Source organism: Hypanus sabinus, chromosome 2, assembly GCF_030144855.1.
Source record: "Hypanus sabinus isolate sHypSab1 chromosome 2, sHypSab1.hap1, whole genome shotgun sequence".
Lineage (NCBI taxonomy): Eukaryota > Metazoa > Chordata > Chondrichthyes > Myliobatiformes > Dasyatidae > Hypanus > Hypanus sabinus.
In genome coordinates, this window is record NC_082707.1 from 155,241,491 (window position 1) to 155,256,740 (window position 15,250).

At 42.8% G+C, this 15,250-nt stretch overlaps 1 protein-coding gene across 2 annotated transcripts in view; it reads right to left on the reverse strand.

The window, feature by feature from the left end:
- kiaa0586 (KIAA0586 ortholog) overlaps nt 1–15,250 on the reverse strand; it is a 524,067-nt gene that overhangs the window by 317,545 nt on the left and 191,272 nt on the right. For both annotated transcript variants that reach the window (XM_059957145.1, XM_059957155.1), the window contains one exon: nt 4,169–4,325. In XM_059957145.1, coding sequence (XP_059813128.1) covers nt 4,169–4,325 — 157 coding nt within the window. The remainder of the gene's footprint in view (nt 1–4,168; nt 4,326–15,250) is intronic.

The following is a 15,250-nucleotide window of genomic DNA, read 5'->3' on the forward strand; positions in this document are numbered from 1 at the left end:
TATGGTGACATATATGTACTTTGATAATAAAATTTAATTTGAACTTTGAATTTGACAAGGAAAAGCACAGACTGCAATTAAGACCAGGGTGTAGTCACTTCAATTCTAGGTCCTAACAAGTTTTCATACCTATGTAATTTAACATATTTGCAAGAGAATCACTGCAAGGGCCCGGTGGGGAAAGACCACAGTCTAGGGTTCTTCTCCCGCGGGAGTTGAGGGGTAGGGGGGCAGGGCGTATACCCCTAAACAAGTGTATGTAAATATGGAATAACAGAGTGCCACGTGGGTGGCAAAGGTGTGGGAATGTAAAGACTGTAATGGAAAAATTTGTAAAGGACTGAGAGTCATTGAATGGTTTATGGCACATAATTTTATTTTTGAATAAAATATTATAATAATATTTTGAATAAAGTATATTTTGTTTAATTTTTAAAAAGTTTTGTGTTTACCACAATAAAACGGTTACTGAGTTAATGAGCTTCCTTGTCTGTCATTATGGACCAAATGCTCACCACAATACTAATAATTTTTGAAAATTCCTCAAAATATATTTTGAACTATGTGATTAAAGTGGAGAGTAATCTCAAAATATTTGTGATGTAGATTTGTACATCAATGGAAACACAATGGAAATATATTATTACTATAAAGTATGAAAGCAAAGTCTTGTATTTTTATTATACATGAGAGCCAGTTTCAAATCGCTAATTTTATTAAAACCACCCAGATCATTAATATTCTCCTCAATTTATTGCAACACACACACAAATTGCTGGAGGTACTCAGCAGGTCCGGCAGCATCTCTGGAAATGAATAAACAGTTGATGTTTTGGCCCAAGACCCTTCTTCAAGATTGTAAAGGAAGCAGGAAGAAGCCAAAATAAGGAGGTGGGGCGAGGGGAAGGAGAACAAGCTAAAAGGGAGTAGAAAGCCAGAAAGGAGAGGGATGGGAAATTACAAAAAAAAGATGGAAGGTGATAGGTGGAAAAAGTAAAGGGTTGAAGAAGAAGGAATGTGATATGAGAGAAGTAGTGATCATGGGAGAAAAGAAAGGAGGGGCACCAAGGAGACATGATAGGTTGGTGAGCAGTAGCAAGGTCAGAGAGAAAAAGAGGGAAGGGGGAAGGAAAAAATTATCAGAAGTTGGATGTTCATGCCACATCTTGTTCTCGCAGATGGAGCACAGAATCTCAGCAAAGCAGTCTCCCAGCCTACATCAGGTCTCACCAATGTACAGGAAGCCACACCGAGAGCAATGAACACAGTAACTGACCCCAACAGACTCATACATGAAGTGCCGCCTCACCTGGAAGGATGGTAGTGAGGGAGCAGGTGTAGCACTTGCTCTGCTTGCACGGATAAGTGCCAGTAGGGACATTGGAGGGGAAGGACAAGGGAATCACGTAGGGAGCAATCCCTGCAGAAAGCAGAAAGTGGGTTGGGGGGGGGAGATGTGCTCGGTGGTGGGATCCCATTGGAGGTGGCGCAAGTTTAGGACACGGAGATTGGTGGGGTGGTAGGTGAAGACAAGAGGAACCCTGTACCTGGTAGGGTGGCAGGAGGATGGGGTAAGTGCAGACATGCATGAAATGGATGCGGATGAGGGCAGCGTTGAAGGTGAAGGAAGGGAAGCCCCTTCTTTGAAAAAGGAGGACATCTCCTTCGTTCTATCCTGAAAGAAGATACAGCGGAGACGGAGGAATTGAGAAAAGGGGATGGCGTTGCTACAGGTAGTAGGGTGGGACAAGGCATGGTCTAAGAAGCAGTGAGAGTCCAAGTGTTTGAAATAGATATCGGTGGATAAGCTGTCTCCGGCAATAGAGACAGTGAGATTGAGAAAGGGAAAGGAAGTGTCAGAAATGGAGCAGGTGAATTTGAGGGCAGGTTGACCAGGTTGGAGGCAAAGTGGATGACGTCGACGAGTTCAGCATGGGTGCAAGAAGCAGCACCAATGCAGTTGTTGATGTAGCATAGAAAAAGTGTGGGACAGTTGCCAGAGTAGGCCTGGAACATAGACTGTTCCACATAACCAACAAACAGGCAGGCGTAGCTGGGACCCATGCGAGTGCCCGTGACTACCCCTTTTGTTTGAAGAAAGTGGGAGGAGCCAAAAGAGAAATTATTTAGAGTGAGGACAAGTTCAGTTTGTATTGTTGTGGTAGAGGAGAACTGGTTAGGTCTGGTGTCCAGAAAAAACAGAGAGTTTTGAGGCCTTCCTGGTGGGGGATGGAGGTGTACAGGGACTGGACATTCAAAGTGAAAATGAGATGACAGGAGCCAAGAAACATGACATTCTTGAAAAGATCAAGAGCATGTCCTTGTGTTTGTAATAGACATCGGTGGATAACCGCATCTGTTCCATTTCATGCACATCTGCTCTTACCCTATCCTCTTGCCAACCCACTAGTGTTAGGGTTCCTCTTGTCCTCATCCACCACCCCACCAGCCTTTGCATCAGCAAATAATTCTCTGAAACTTCCGCTACATCCAACAGGATCCCACCACCAAGCACATCTTTCCCTCCCCACCATACCCCCCCCCAACTTTCTGCTTTCTGCAGGTATCACTCCCTATGCAACTACCTTGTCCATTTGTCCCTCCCCATTGATCTCCCTTCCTGCACTTATTCTTGCAAGTGGAATAAGTGTTACACCTGCCCCTACATCCCCTCCCTCACTACTATCCAAGGGCCTAAACAGTCCTTCCAGTTGAGGCAACACTTCGGCTGTGAGTCTGCTGGGGTAATTTACTGTGTTCAGTGCTCCAGGTGTGGCCTGCAGTACATCGGTGAGACTGGGACACTGCTTCACTGAGCATCCACACTTTGTATGCCAGAACAAGCAGGATCTATTAGTGGTCAACCATTTTAATTCCACTTCCCATTTCCATTTCAACATATCCATCCATGGCCTCCTCCACTGTCAAGAACAACTCATTATATTCCATTTGGGTAGCATGAACACTGATTTCTCAAACTTACAGTAATACTACCCCCCCTCCCCATTTCCCATCCCCTCTTCCCTTTCACCTCATCTCACCATTCAACTTCCCAGCTCTCTACTTCATCCTTCCCCCTCCAGGTTTCACCTATCATCTGGTGGTTCTCTCTCTCCTCCACCTCCCCCCCGTCCACACCACCTTTCAAATCTATTCCTCAGCTTTTTTCTCCAGTCCTGCCGAAGGGTTTTGGCCCGAAACATCAACTGCACTTTTTCCATAGATGCTGCCTGGCCTGCAGAGTTCCTCCAGCATTTTGTGTGTTTTGCTCAGATTTCCAGCATCTGCAGATTTTCTCTTGTTTATAGTAATGTAATCATATTTATTTTCTTTTAACCGACAGATAGATGGAGGATAAATTACAGATGTGAATAGATGCCTTGTGAATTTTTAAGTTTGTAACTAAGTACACAGCTATAGATGTCAAAACTCAGAAATTAAGACAGAGAGTGCAGAAGAAATTCAACAGGCAACATCTGAAGGTACAGTTAATGTTAAATGGACAAAATATTGACCCAAAATGTTAATACTCCATTCAGTTGTGTCTTGACCTCTTTCACCTGTGGCATTTACTGCAGTATTTTTGTCTTTGAGTTGGACAATTGCTATTTGAAGTCCACTTCCAGAGCACAGATTTGTGTGTTTATACTTGAGCTGGTCTGTGAGAGGTGCCTTCTTTTGGAAGAGACATTAAACTAAGGAAATGATGGTGCTATTCAGTCTATGTCAAAACATCATAAATTGAGGCATCCATTGCTATAATAGATAATCTAACCAATGTCTGTAATAGATTAAGGAGCCATTTTAAAATTACTGTATCTTGGAGCTTGCAGTGCCCACACTGGCTGCTATGTTTCCTACAATGCCACTGAAACTACCCTTTAAGAATATTTCATTGGCTGTAAAAGGCTTTGAGACACCATGAAAGGAACATGAAAGAATATAAAATGCAAATCAAATTTTTACATCATTGCTAGCTTATATGGTGAGTGTATCCTCTGAGCATTTAATCATTTTAATTTTATTATCAAATATCAAGACCATCCTGTCCAGCTATTTTTGTAAGATTCCACTGCAACATTTTTAATATTTGTTTTAATATTTCTTAACAAGCATTTACAGTAAAGGGTTGTAATTTCAGGCCGTGTGTTTGCCATTGTTTCATTACCTGTAGAATGTTGTGCATTTCTCCATTCAGTTTCCCAAGGTCACGCAGCACATCAGCAGCTCTCTGTACATCTGGTTTAGTTTTGCATGCTGCTGATCGAGAACCCCTAGAGGGGTCTACAAAGGTTGCAAACGATTCAGTCAGCGGGTTGCTTGAGCTAAAAAAAAAGCAAATGACATTCACCATCTGAAAACTGACATCAATTTTATACAGATACATATTAACCCCTGACAGATTAGTGCAGTTTAACATGTTTATAAGTATTACAATGTTTTGAAGAAATTTAACACCATGCTAACTTCAAATAGTGATTGACTAATAAACATAATCATTACACAAAAAAAAACAGGAACAGGCCTGTCTGTCAGTTTTGTTGCTTCATCCTATTCCAGATCACCAAGTGTCCTTTTACCAATGTTGACTCCATCCTTCAAGGTTCAAAGTAAATTTTGTATCAAAGTACATACTGTATATGTCACCAGCTGCAACCCTGAGATTTATTTTCTCATGGGCATTCACAGTAAATACAAATGAACAGCGAAAGACAGCACACAGCAAGATGGGCAAACATCCAATATGCAAAAGACAACAAACTGTGCAAATACAAAAAAAAATTTAAATACCAATAATAAAAAAAAAGCAATAAATATTGAGAACATGAGATGCAGAGTCCTTGAAAGTGAGTCCATAGGTTGAGTTCAGTTCACTGTTGGGTTGACTGAAGTTGAGTGAAGTTATCGCCTCTGGCTCAAAAGCCTGATGGATGAGGAGTAATAATTGCACCTGAAGCTGGTGGTACGAGTCCTGAAGTTCCTCTACATCCTTCCTAATGGCAGCAGTGAGAAGAGAGCATGGCCAGGATGGTCAGGGACCTTGATGGTGGATGCTGTTTTCCTGCAACATTGCCCCATTTGGGTTTGATCAATGGTGGGGAGGGCTTTACTCATGATGGACTGGCCTGTATACACAACTTCTTGTAGGCTTTTCCGTTCAAGGGCATTGTTATACCTGGCATTCTGGTTTTCATTCCAGTCCAGTCCCTTTCCATGTGTATCTGTGACATTCCAAACAGTCTCCATCATTTCAACAGTTCCCAATGTCCTGGTGTCAGTAGACTAATCTTCAACCATGGATGTTAAAATCCCTCCATACTTCCAACCCACATCAGACTTTTTGCTTGCCACAGTCCCAAGGGTACATTGGATTACATAGAGGGAGAAAATTTAAAAGCAGCAAATGAAAGCAGCCTGCACTTTTTGCGCGCCAGTCTTGAGAAGGCACCAGATTGAGTAGATGGCAAGAAAGTTTAAGAGAAGCAAGCAGTGGTAATCAGCTATTTTTGCACGCCACAGTTCTAAAAGAGACATTACATTGCACATAATTAGGCACCTGGCAAAGACCAAAAGAAAAAAGTTAGGCTTAAGCAGAATGGCCATTGTGTGAGTAAGCTAATGTTGGAGTGGGGGAATTGATGCTTTGGCTCATCAAGGCTTAGGAAAGGCAAAGGCCATAGGTAGTTTTCTTTTCACTATTTATTCTTTATGTGTTTGATATTGCACATTTAGAGCAATGCAGCTGTTCCTCTTGCAGAATATGGGAAAGCAAGGGGACCCTGATGACAATATCTGTAAGAAGTACATGCAGCTCCTGCTTCTAACAGACCATGTTAAGGATTTGTAGCTGGAACTGAATGAACGCTGGATTATTCGGTTAATAGAGTTTGATAGACAAGACACCCAAGCAGAAGGACAGAGGTATTGGGTGACTATCAGTAGGGAGAAAGGGAGAAGTCAGCCAGTGCAAAGTACCCTGTGGCTGTTCTGCTCAACAACATAACAACATGGATACTGCTCTGGGGGGGGGGGGGGGGTGTGTGTGTGTGTGTGTGTGTGTAGTAGTAGGATTAAGCAGTTTCATTCATTTAAATAATTCATTATGGGTTATATGTATAAATACATGAATTGCAATAGTCATCAGGCAGCCACGTGATTGGTGCAAGCCTTGCTTAAAGTAAAGCACAAAGTTAGCCCCACATTTCAGACTCCTGTGCCTTCCTTTGAATTAGTTTAATGTTTTGAAGTTACAAACATTTAGGGGGGGGGGGGGGGGATGACCTAGCAGAGGGAAACCACAAAGGTCAGGTGTCTGGCACAGAGTCTGAATGTGGCTCACAAGGGAAAGGGGGAGAAGAGGCGAGCTGTAGTGATAGGGGATTCATTGGTCAGGGGAACAGAAAGTTCTGTGTTCTGTGGATGAGAACAAGTCCATAGCATTTTTAAGTGGGAGGGTGAGCGGCCAGAGGTTCTGGTCTATATGCTATGTTGAAATTGTATAAGACGTTGGTGAGGCCTAGATTGGGTTACCATATTCAGTTTTGGTCACCAACCTACAGGAAAGACTTAAATAAGATTGAAAGAGTGCAGAGAAAATTTACAAAGGTGTTGCTGGGATTTGAGGACCTGAGTTATAAGGAAAGATTGAATAGGTTAGCACTTTATTCCCTAGAATGTAGAAGATTGAGGGAAAATTTGATACAGGTATACAAAATTATGAGGGGTATTGATAGGGTAAATACAAGTAGGCCTTTTTCCACTGAGGTTGGGTGAGACTACAACTAGAGGTCATGAGTTAAGGGTGAAAGGTGAAATGTTTAAAGGGAACATGAGAGTGAAACTTCTTCACCCTCAGAGGGTAGTGGGAATATGGAATAATCTACCAGCTCAAGTGGTGGGTGTGGTGTTGATTTCTACCTTTAAGAGAAATTTGGAAAGGTACATGGACAGGAAGGGAAATGCAGGACTATGGTCCAGGTTCAGATCAATGAGACTAGGCAGATTAGTGGTTTGGCCCAGATGAGATGGGCCAAAGCCCCCTCTTCAATGCAGTAGTGTTCTATGACTCTATCAGCAGGGATGTGGATCAAGCTAACCTTGTCCTTGTTCAACATACAAAATGTTACTGCAATTTAGGCAGCTTCTATGGAGAGAAATGGACAGTTGATGCTTTGCGTTGAAACTCTTCACCTACAGTGACAGATAAAGTATGAATAGAAGGATGGAGCAAGAGGTGGCAAGTAATAGGTCGATCCAGGTGGGGGCATGGGAATGATAGGAAAGGGGCATAGTGTCAGAAATAGCAAGATGATAGGTATAAGTGACAAAGAGCTGGAGATGCAACACACACAAAATGCAGAAGGAACTCAGCAGATCAGGCAGCAATTATAATAATGAATGAAGGGTTGGCATTTCAGATCAAGACCCTTCTTCAGGACTGGAAAAGAAGGAGGAAGACACCAGCATAAAAATGTGGGGGGAGCAGAAGGAGAACAAACTAGAACAGGGGTGGGCAAACTTTTTGACTTGTGGGCCACAAAGGGTTCTAAAATTTGACAGGGGGGCCGGACCAGGAGCAGATGGACGGAGTGTTTTGGTAATACACCTCATAAGAGAAAATAAAATATCATGGGATATGTAGAAAACATGTGCTTTAATTTCAATTGAAAATGAACACATGCATTACAACAAAATATCTGTCTTTGAAGTCCCATGGTATTTAGCTATTTATTGAAATGACTTTTAAAACACTGAAAGTTAAATGAATAAAATACAGCTTTTTTAAATAGTAACAGTTATTTTAAAGCACTGAAAATTCTGTTATCCTTCAAGATATTATCATCATCACTCTCCTCCTGACTGTCTTTATTTCAAAAACAGTAGGAGATGCAGGTCTACTTGTCCTGCTCCTTCTTATTCAATTGTCCCCTGTGCCAAAACTCAACAACGACCAGCACAAAGACAGAACACTGACAGCGCGCCAGTATGCGGAGCGCGTTATTTGATCTGGAACCCCTTTTTTTAGTTTGAGAACGTACGTGCACCTGCGCACTACTCATGTCCATCACTTAACAGAAATGACATGTAACATGTAAGGCTTATTGAAAAAAATATTTTCAAATGCATTTTTTACATAACACAACAAAGAAACTTGTTTTGAATTTCAGTGGGAACAGTGTTGTTGGTCTCCCTTTTTAGCCAGCGCATCAAAGTCTGGATTTAGTTTTGTTGTGGCGATTCTCAGGATGGATCTGGAGTGTTGGTCAGTTAACTTGGATCTGTGGCTGGCTTTGTTGATGTTCATGACGCTGAACGCCTGCTCACACAAATAGGTCGAGCCGAACAAAGAGTAAAGCGCAAATGTGGAGTAATACGCTGCACCTCAACAAAGGTCAATGTATATAGAGTGCGTCATCTATTGGGAAAACACCAGAATTGCGGGGAAAAAACGTTAACAAGGTTTATTAATATAATTTCATCAAGTTCTGCGGGCCGGATTAAAAAGCTTAACAGGCCGCATATGGCCAGCGGGCCGTAGTTTACCCATGCCTGAACTAGAAGGTAATAGAGGTGATAGGTGAAGCCTGGTGCATGGAAAAGGTAAAGGACTGGAGAAGAAGGAATCTGACAGAAGAGGAGAGTGGACCATGAGAGGAATGGTCCACTCTCCAAGGGAAGAAGGAGGGGCATCAAAGGGAAGTGATGGGCAACTGAGGGGAATACTTAAGAGACCAGAGTAGGGAATAAAAGAGGGAAAGGGGAGGTGAAAAAACATTACCAGAAGGAGAAATCGATGTTCATGCCATCAGGTTGGAGGCTACCTAGACAGGATATGAGATGATGTCCCTCCACCCTGAGAGTAGCGTCATCACGGCAGATGAGGAGGCAATGTACCAGCATAGTAGAATGGGAATGGGGATAGAAATTAGAATGGTTAATCACTGGGAAATTCCACTTTTGGCAGATGGGGCAGAGCTGCTCAATAAACCGATCCTCCAGTTTATTTTGTATCTCACCAATATAGAGAAGGGTGCATCTGAGAACTAGATACAATAAACGAAGTGTTGCTTCACCTGGAAGGACTATGTAAGGCCCTGATTAGAGGTAAGGAAGAGGTGTAGCATTTCTGTTGCTTGCAGGGATATGGGTCAGGAGGGAGATTAGTGAGGTGGAACAAATGATGACGGGAATCACAGATGGAGCTAGCCTTGCAAGAAAGCGAGAGTGGGAGGAGGTAAATATGTGTTTGGTGACAGGATCCCTTATGGTAGAAGTAGCAAAGAATGATGTGTTGGGTACAGAGGCTCATGGAGTGGTAGGTAAAGAAAGAGGAACTCTATCCATGTTAAGGGGGTGGTAATATGGGGTGAGCGTAGATGTCTGGGAAATGAAGGAGATGTGGGTGAGGGTAGTAACAATGGTGGAGGAAGGGAAACCCCATTCTTAGAAGGAAGGCGATATTTGTGATGACCTGAAAAGGAAAGCCTCATTCTGGGAATAGATATGGCAGAGATGAAAAAACTGATAAAAGGGAATCGTATTTTTACAGGAGACAGGGTAGGAAAAGTTATAGTCAAGATAACTGTGGGAATCAGTAGGTTTATAAAAGAGATGTTGGTAGATAGTTTGTCTCCAGAGATGGAGACAAAGAGATTGAGAAAGGAGAGAGAGGAGTCAGAAATGAACCAAGTGAATTAAGGGGAAGGTGGAAGTTGGAGGCAAAGATGATGAAATTGACGAACTCAGCAAGGGTGCATAAAGCAGCACCAATGCAGTCATCAATATAGCGCAGGAAGAGTTGGGGAGCATTACTAGGGAAGGCTTGGAATGTGGACTGTTGTACTTAACCAATGAAAGGCAAGAATAGCTGGGACCCATATGGTAAACTATGGCTCTGCCTGAGTTTAAAGAAAGTGGGAAGAGCTAAAGGAGAAATTGTAGAGGGTGAGAACCAGTTCTGCTGGATGGGGAAGGGGAACTGGTTTGTTCTTTTGTTACAAAGAAGTGGAGAGCTTATGGCCTTGTTGATGGGGAATATAAGTGTATAGGATCTGGAAATCCACAGTGAAAATAAGGCAGGGAGGGCCAGGTAATTGAAAGTCATTGATGAGACAGAGAGCACATGAAATTTCATGGATGTAGGTAGGAACGGAATGAAGCAAGCAGGAAAGAATGAAGTCGACGTATGTGGACATGAGTTCAGTGGGGCAGGAGGAGACAAAGACAATGTGCCTATCTGGACAGTCAGTTGTTTGGATCTCGGGTAGTAGAAATGCGCAGTGCAGGGTGAAGAGAACTATGAACTTGATGACAGTGGATAGGAGTTCTCCAGGGTTGATCCAGACTGGGATCCTTTTCAAGGGGTAAATAAGAGGAGACACCTGAGAGTTGCCTCCGCAAGGTAGCAGTCAGTCCACCACACTACAACAGCACCCCCCTTGTCTGTGGGTTTGATGGTAAGGTTGGGATTGGTGCAGACAGAGTGAAGGGCAGTGCGTTCCGAGGGGTAAGATCCAAGGAGGAAGATGACGTATTAAAGTCGAGACAGTTAATGCCTAAAGGCTGAAGACAATGGAATCTAACACGAGGTAGGTGGAGTGGTGAAGTATGAAATAAAGAAGGGGAAGTTGGAGAGAAGAGAAGGGAGAAGATGGGGAGGGGAACCAATGGGAGGTGTGTCGACATGATGTGAAGATGGGAGGGGTTTGGAGGGGGCACAAGACAGTGAAAGAGACATCTGTCCCTTTTCTCTTCCCCCAATCTACCCTGCCCTAGTACTATCTCTTTCTCCTCCACAGCTTCCCCATTTGTACACCATTCACACATTCCTTCAGCAGTTCCCCTCCCCCATTACTCCCCTCTGATTGTGTCAACTCCCTCCCTTTATTCCATGCTTCACCTTCCTCTCTCATCAGATTCCATCATCTTCAGTCCTCTGTCACTCCTACAAATCATCACCTCTCACCTTCTCACACTATTCCCATTCTACACCCACCACTTTATCTGCCGATCACCCTCTTCACAAGCATCTTCCTATTACCTACCAGCCTTTACTCAAACCCTTCTCTCTACCTTTTTTTACTGGACAACTTCCATCTATGTTTCAGTCTAGATCAAGGGTTCCCAACCTTTTATATACCATGGACCCCTACCATTAACTGAGAGGTCCGTGGACCCCAGGTTGGAGAACCCCTGGTCTACATCAAGGGTCCTGACCCAAAACATCAGCTGTCCATTTTCTGAGTTCTTCCAGAGTTTTGTGTGGTGCTCCAGATGACAGCATTTGCACTCTCCATTGTCTGTATTTCAACCTTCTTCAAGCTCAATCAGAAGGTTTAAAATTTTTCATTACTTTTGCTGGCAATTTCCACTTTGCTCTTACTTGGAATAAGCCATGATCCTTTCCTTCCCATTCTGGATTTCTCCATCTTGATCTCAGGGAGTAGACCGGCAACATACATCCATTACATGTCTGCAATTACCCGCTGCTAGCATTTGGATACTTCTCCAATACTACCTTCTCCCATGAGCCCATTCATTCTCCCAATTCCATTGTCACTTGTATTTGCTCTAATGATAAAACGAGGCGAGGGAAGAGATCGCTGAGCCTCTGGCTAGGATCATTATATCCTCGTTGTCCACGGGAATGGTACCAGAGGATTGGAGGGAGGCGAATGTTGTCCCCTTGTTCAAAAAAGGTAGTAGGGATAGTCCAGGTAATTATAGACCAGTGAGCGTTACGTATGTGGTGGGAAAGCTGTTGAAAAAGATTCTTAGGGATAGGATCTATGGGCATTTAGAGAATCATGATCTGATCAGGGACAGTCAGCATAGCTTTGTGAAGGGCAGGTCACGTTGAACAAGCCTGATAGAGTTCTTTGAGGAGGTGACCAGGCATATAGATGAGGGTAGTGCAATGAATGTGATCTACATGGATTTTAGTAAGGCATTTGACAAGGTTCCACACAGTAGACTTATTCAGAAAGTCAGAAGGCATGGGATACAGGGAAGATTGGCCAGGTGGATTCAGAATTGGCTTTCGGTGGAGGGAGTACATTCAGATTGGAGGGTTGTGACTAGTGGTGTCCCACAAGAATCGGTATGGGACCTCTACTTTTCATGATTTTTATAAATGACCTTTTATTGTGGGGGTAGAAGGGTGGGTTGGCAAGTTTGCAGACAACACAAAGATTGGTGGTGTTCTGGATAGTGTAGAGGATTGTCGAAGATTGCAGAGAGACATTGATAGGATGCAAAAGTGAACTGAGAAGTGGAAGATTGAGTTCAACCTGGAAAAGTGTGAGGTGGTACACCTTTGAAGGACAAACTCCAAGGCAGAGTACAAAGTAAATGGCAGGACACTTGGTAGTGTGGAGGAGCAGAGGGTACATGTCCACAGATCCTTGAAAGTTGCCTCACAGGTAGATAGGGTAGTTAAAAAAGCTTATGGAGTGTTAGCTTTCATAAGTCGAGGGTTAGAGTTTAAGAGTCGTTAGGTAATGAAGCAGCTCTATAAAACTCTAGTTAGGCCACAGTTGGAGTACTGTGTCCAGTTCTGGTCGCCTCACTATAGGAAGATGTGGAAGCATTTGAAAGGGTACAGAGGAGATTTACCAGGATGCTGCTGGTTTAGAGAGTATGGATTATGTTCAGAGATTAAGGGAGCTAGGGCTTTACTCTTTGGAGAGGAGGATGAGAGAAGACATGATAGAGGTATACAAGATATTAAGAGAAATAGATAGAGTAGACAGCCAGCACCTCTTCCCCAAGGCAATACAAGAGGACATGGCTTTAAGGTAAGAGGTGGGAAGTTCAAGGGAGATATTAGAGGAAGGGTTTTTACTCAGAGTGGTTGGTGCGTGGAATGCACTGCCTGAGTCAGTGGTGGAGGCAGATATACTAGTGAAATTTAAGAGACTACTAGACAGGTATATGGAGGAATTTAAGGTGTGGGGGGGGGTTATATGGGAGGCAGGGTTTAAGGGTCGGCACAACATTGTGGGCCGAAGGGCCTGTACTGTGCTGTACTATTCTATGTTCTATGTTTTCCACACAGATAACTCAGAGATATCTTCCTCCTTTCAGATCTGTGGTTTTCCCTTTACCAGAGTCCTGGATTTATCTCAACTGTCTTCTACAACCCAAGTCTTACTTCTTCTCCTCCAGGACAGAACAGAGATTACTAGTTTCATCACCCTCTGCATTCAATAGATCTTTCGCAATTTCTGCCAGCTCCAACAAAATTGCTTTATACCTTATACACATATTCCTCTCACGTCCTCTCTCAGCATTTCAAAAGTATCAGCCCCTTTGTGACTCCTTTTCCTATGCTTTTATTTTTATCTGCCATTGCCATTTCATGGTATTTACCCATGGAATCACAGAAGATCCAACACTGATCATACACCTCTTCTCAAGATCCAGGAACCCAAATTTTCTTTCCAGGTGAAGCAACAATTTAGTTAGACTCTAGCGTCTAGTATACAACATTTGGTCTTCATATTATGTTCTCCAGTGTACAGAAGGCAATAGATTTAGACTGGCTGATTGCTTATTGCTTTGTGCAGCATCTGCATTCAGTCCACAGCAATGACCAAGAGCTTCCTTTGCTACTTTCATCCTCTATTCACTAATATCTTGACCTGTAAGTGTCTGTGGCCTTCTGCAATTTTACAAGGTTCAAGACAACCTTGGGGGACAGCACCTCATCCTCTGGGCAATAATTGCTGGACTCAGTAGTCGCTCACCATCCAGGACACATCATCTTCTCATTACTACTAGAGGGGAAGCTACACCAGCCTAAATACACACACTCAATATTTTAGAAAGAGCAGCTTCTCCCCCACCATCACATTTCTGAACACTACCTCACTATTTTGCTCACCATCTTATAATGCATTTTATTACTGCTGCAAAACAACAAATTCCACAACATATGTCAGTGACAATTAACTTAATACAGATCCTACAACTCCAAGTAACTCGTTTCCAGTCTGTACCACAACAGGTCATCTATAAGATATAAGCTAAATTTTATTCTCTCCGCCTTACCTTCAACCAGAACTGCTAGGTATGATTAACAAACCTGCAATTTGCAGAAACTTATACTCATTTGTTTGTATTATTACTAACTGCCTCATTTCGTAGCCTTCCTGTTCCTTTCCTCAGGTTTTCGCTCTCTAGCTGCACACATTAACCTACTGACCACACAAACTTGTTTACAGCTTCTCGCCACATCAATCCTGGCCTTGTCTCCACATGGATATTCTCTCTGTTTATCCCTCCCCCACCTTTCCTGCTACTGAAAACTAATGTATTTTATTCCTTTCCCAGTTATGACAAAGGAACTTCAATCTGAAATATTAACTGTTTCTCTTGTTGTCCGCCCTGATGATTGTCTCCTGTATTTTCTGTGCTTATTTCCAATTTCAAGAAACTATATATATTTAGATTTCCAAGAAAAAACACTGAGCATTACAGCAAAATAAAGATAACCCATTAGCCCACTTCAATTACAACCTTTCCTTTCAGTCAATTAATCAATTTCCTGGATTATTATGATAAATCTTTAGACCACTTCTATATTTACAATGACTAATTAATAAAATCCAATACACGTCAACAAAGTTTGAAAAGCTACAAAATCAGTGGAATATTGAACAGCTATTATCTAATGTCTTATACTTCTTTGGGCTAACTACATATAATTCATAAACACGAGGAAATCTGCAGATGCTGGAAATTCAAGCAGCATACACAAAATGCTGGTGGAACGTAGCAGGCCAGGTAGCATCTATAGGGAGAAGTACAGTCGACATTTCGGGCTGAGACTCTTCGTCAGGACTAACTGAAAGAAGAGATAGTAAGAGATTTGAAAGTGGGGGGGAGAGCGGGAAATCAGATATGATAGGTGAAGACAGAAGGGGGAGGGATGAAGCTAGGAGCTGGGAGGTTGATTGGCAAAAGGGATACAGAGCTGGAGAAGGGAGAGGATCATAGGACAGGAGGCCTAGGGAGAAAGAAAGGGGGAGGGGAGCACCAGAGGGAGATGAAGTGCAGGCAAGGAGTGATTGTAAGAGGGACAGAGAGAGAAAAGAGAAAATAAAGGGAAGAAATAAATAGATAGATATAGATAAGGGATGGGGTAAGAAGGGGAGGAGGGGCATTAACAGAAGTTAGAGAAATCAATGTTCATGCCATCAGGTTGGAGGCTACCCAGACGGAATATAAGGTGTTGTTCCTCCAACTT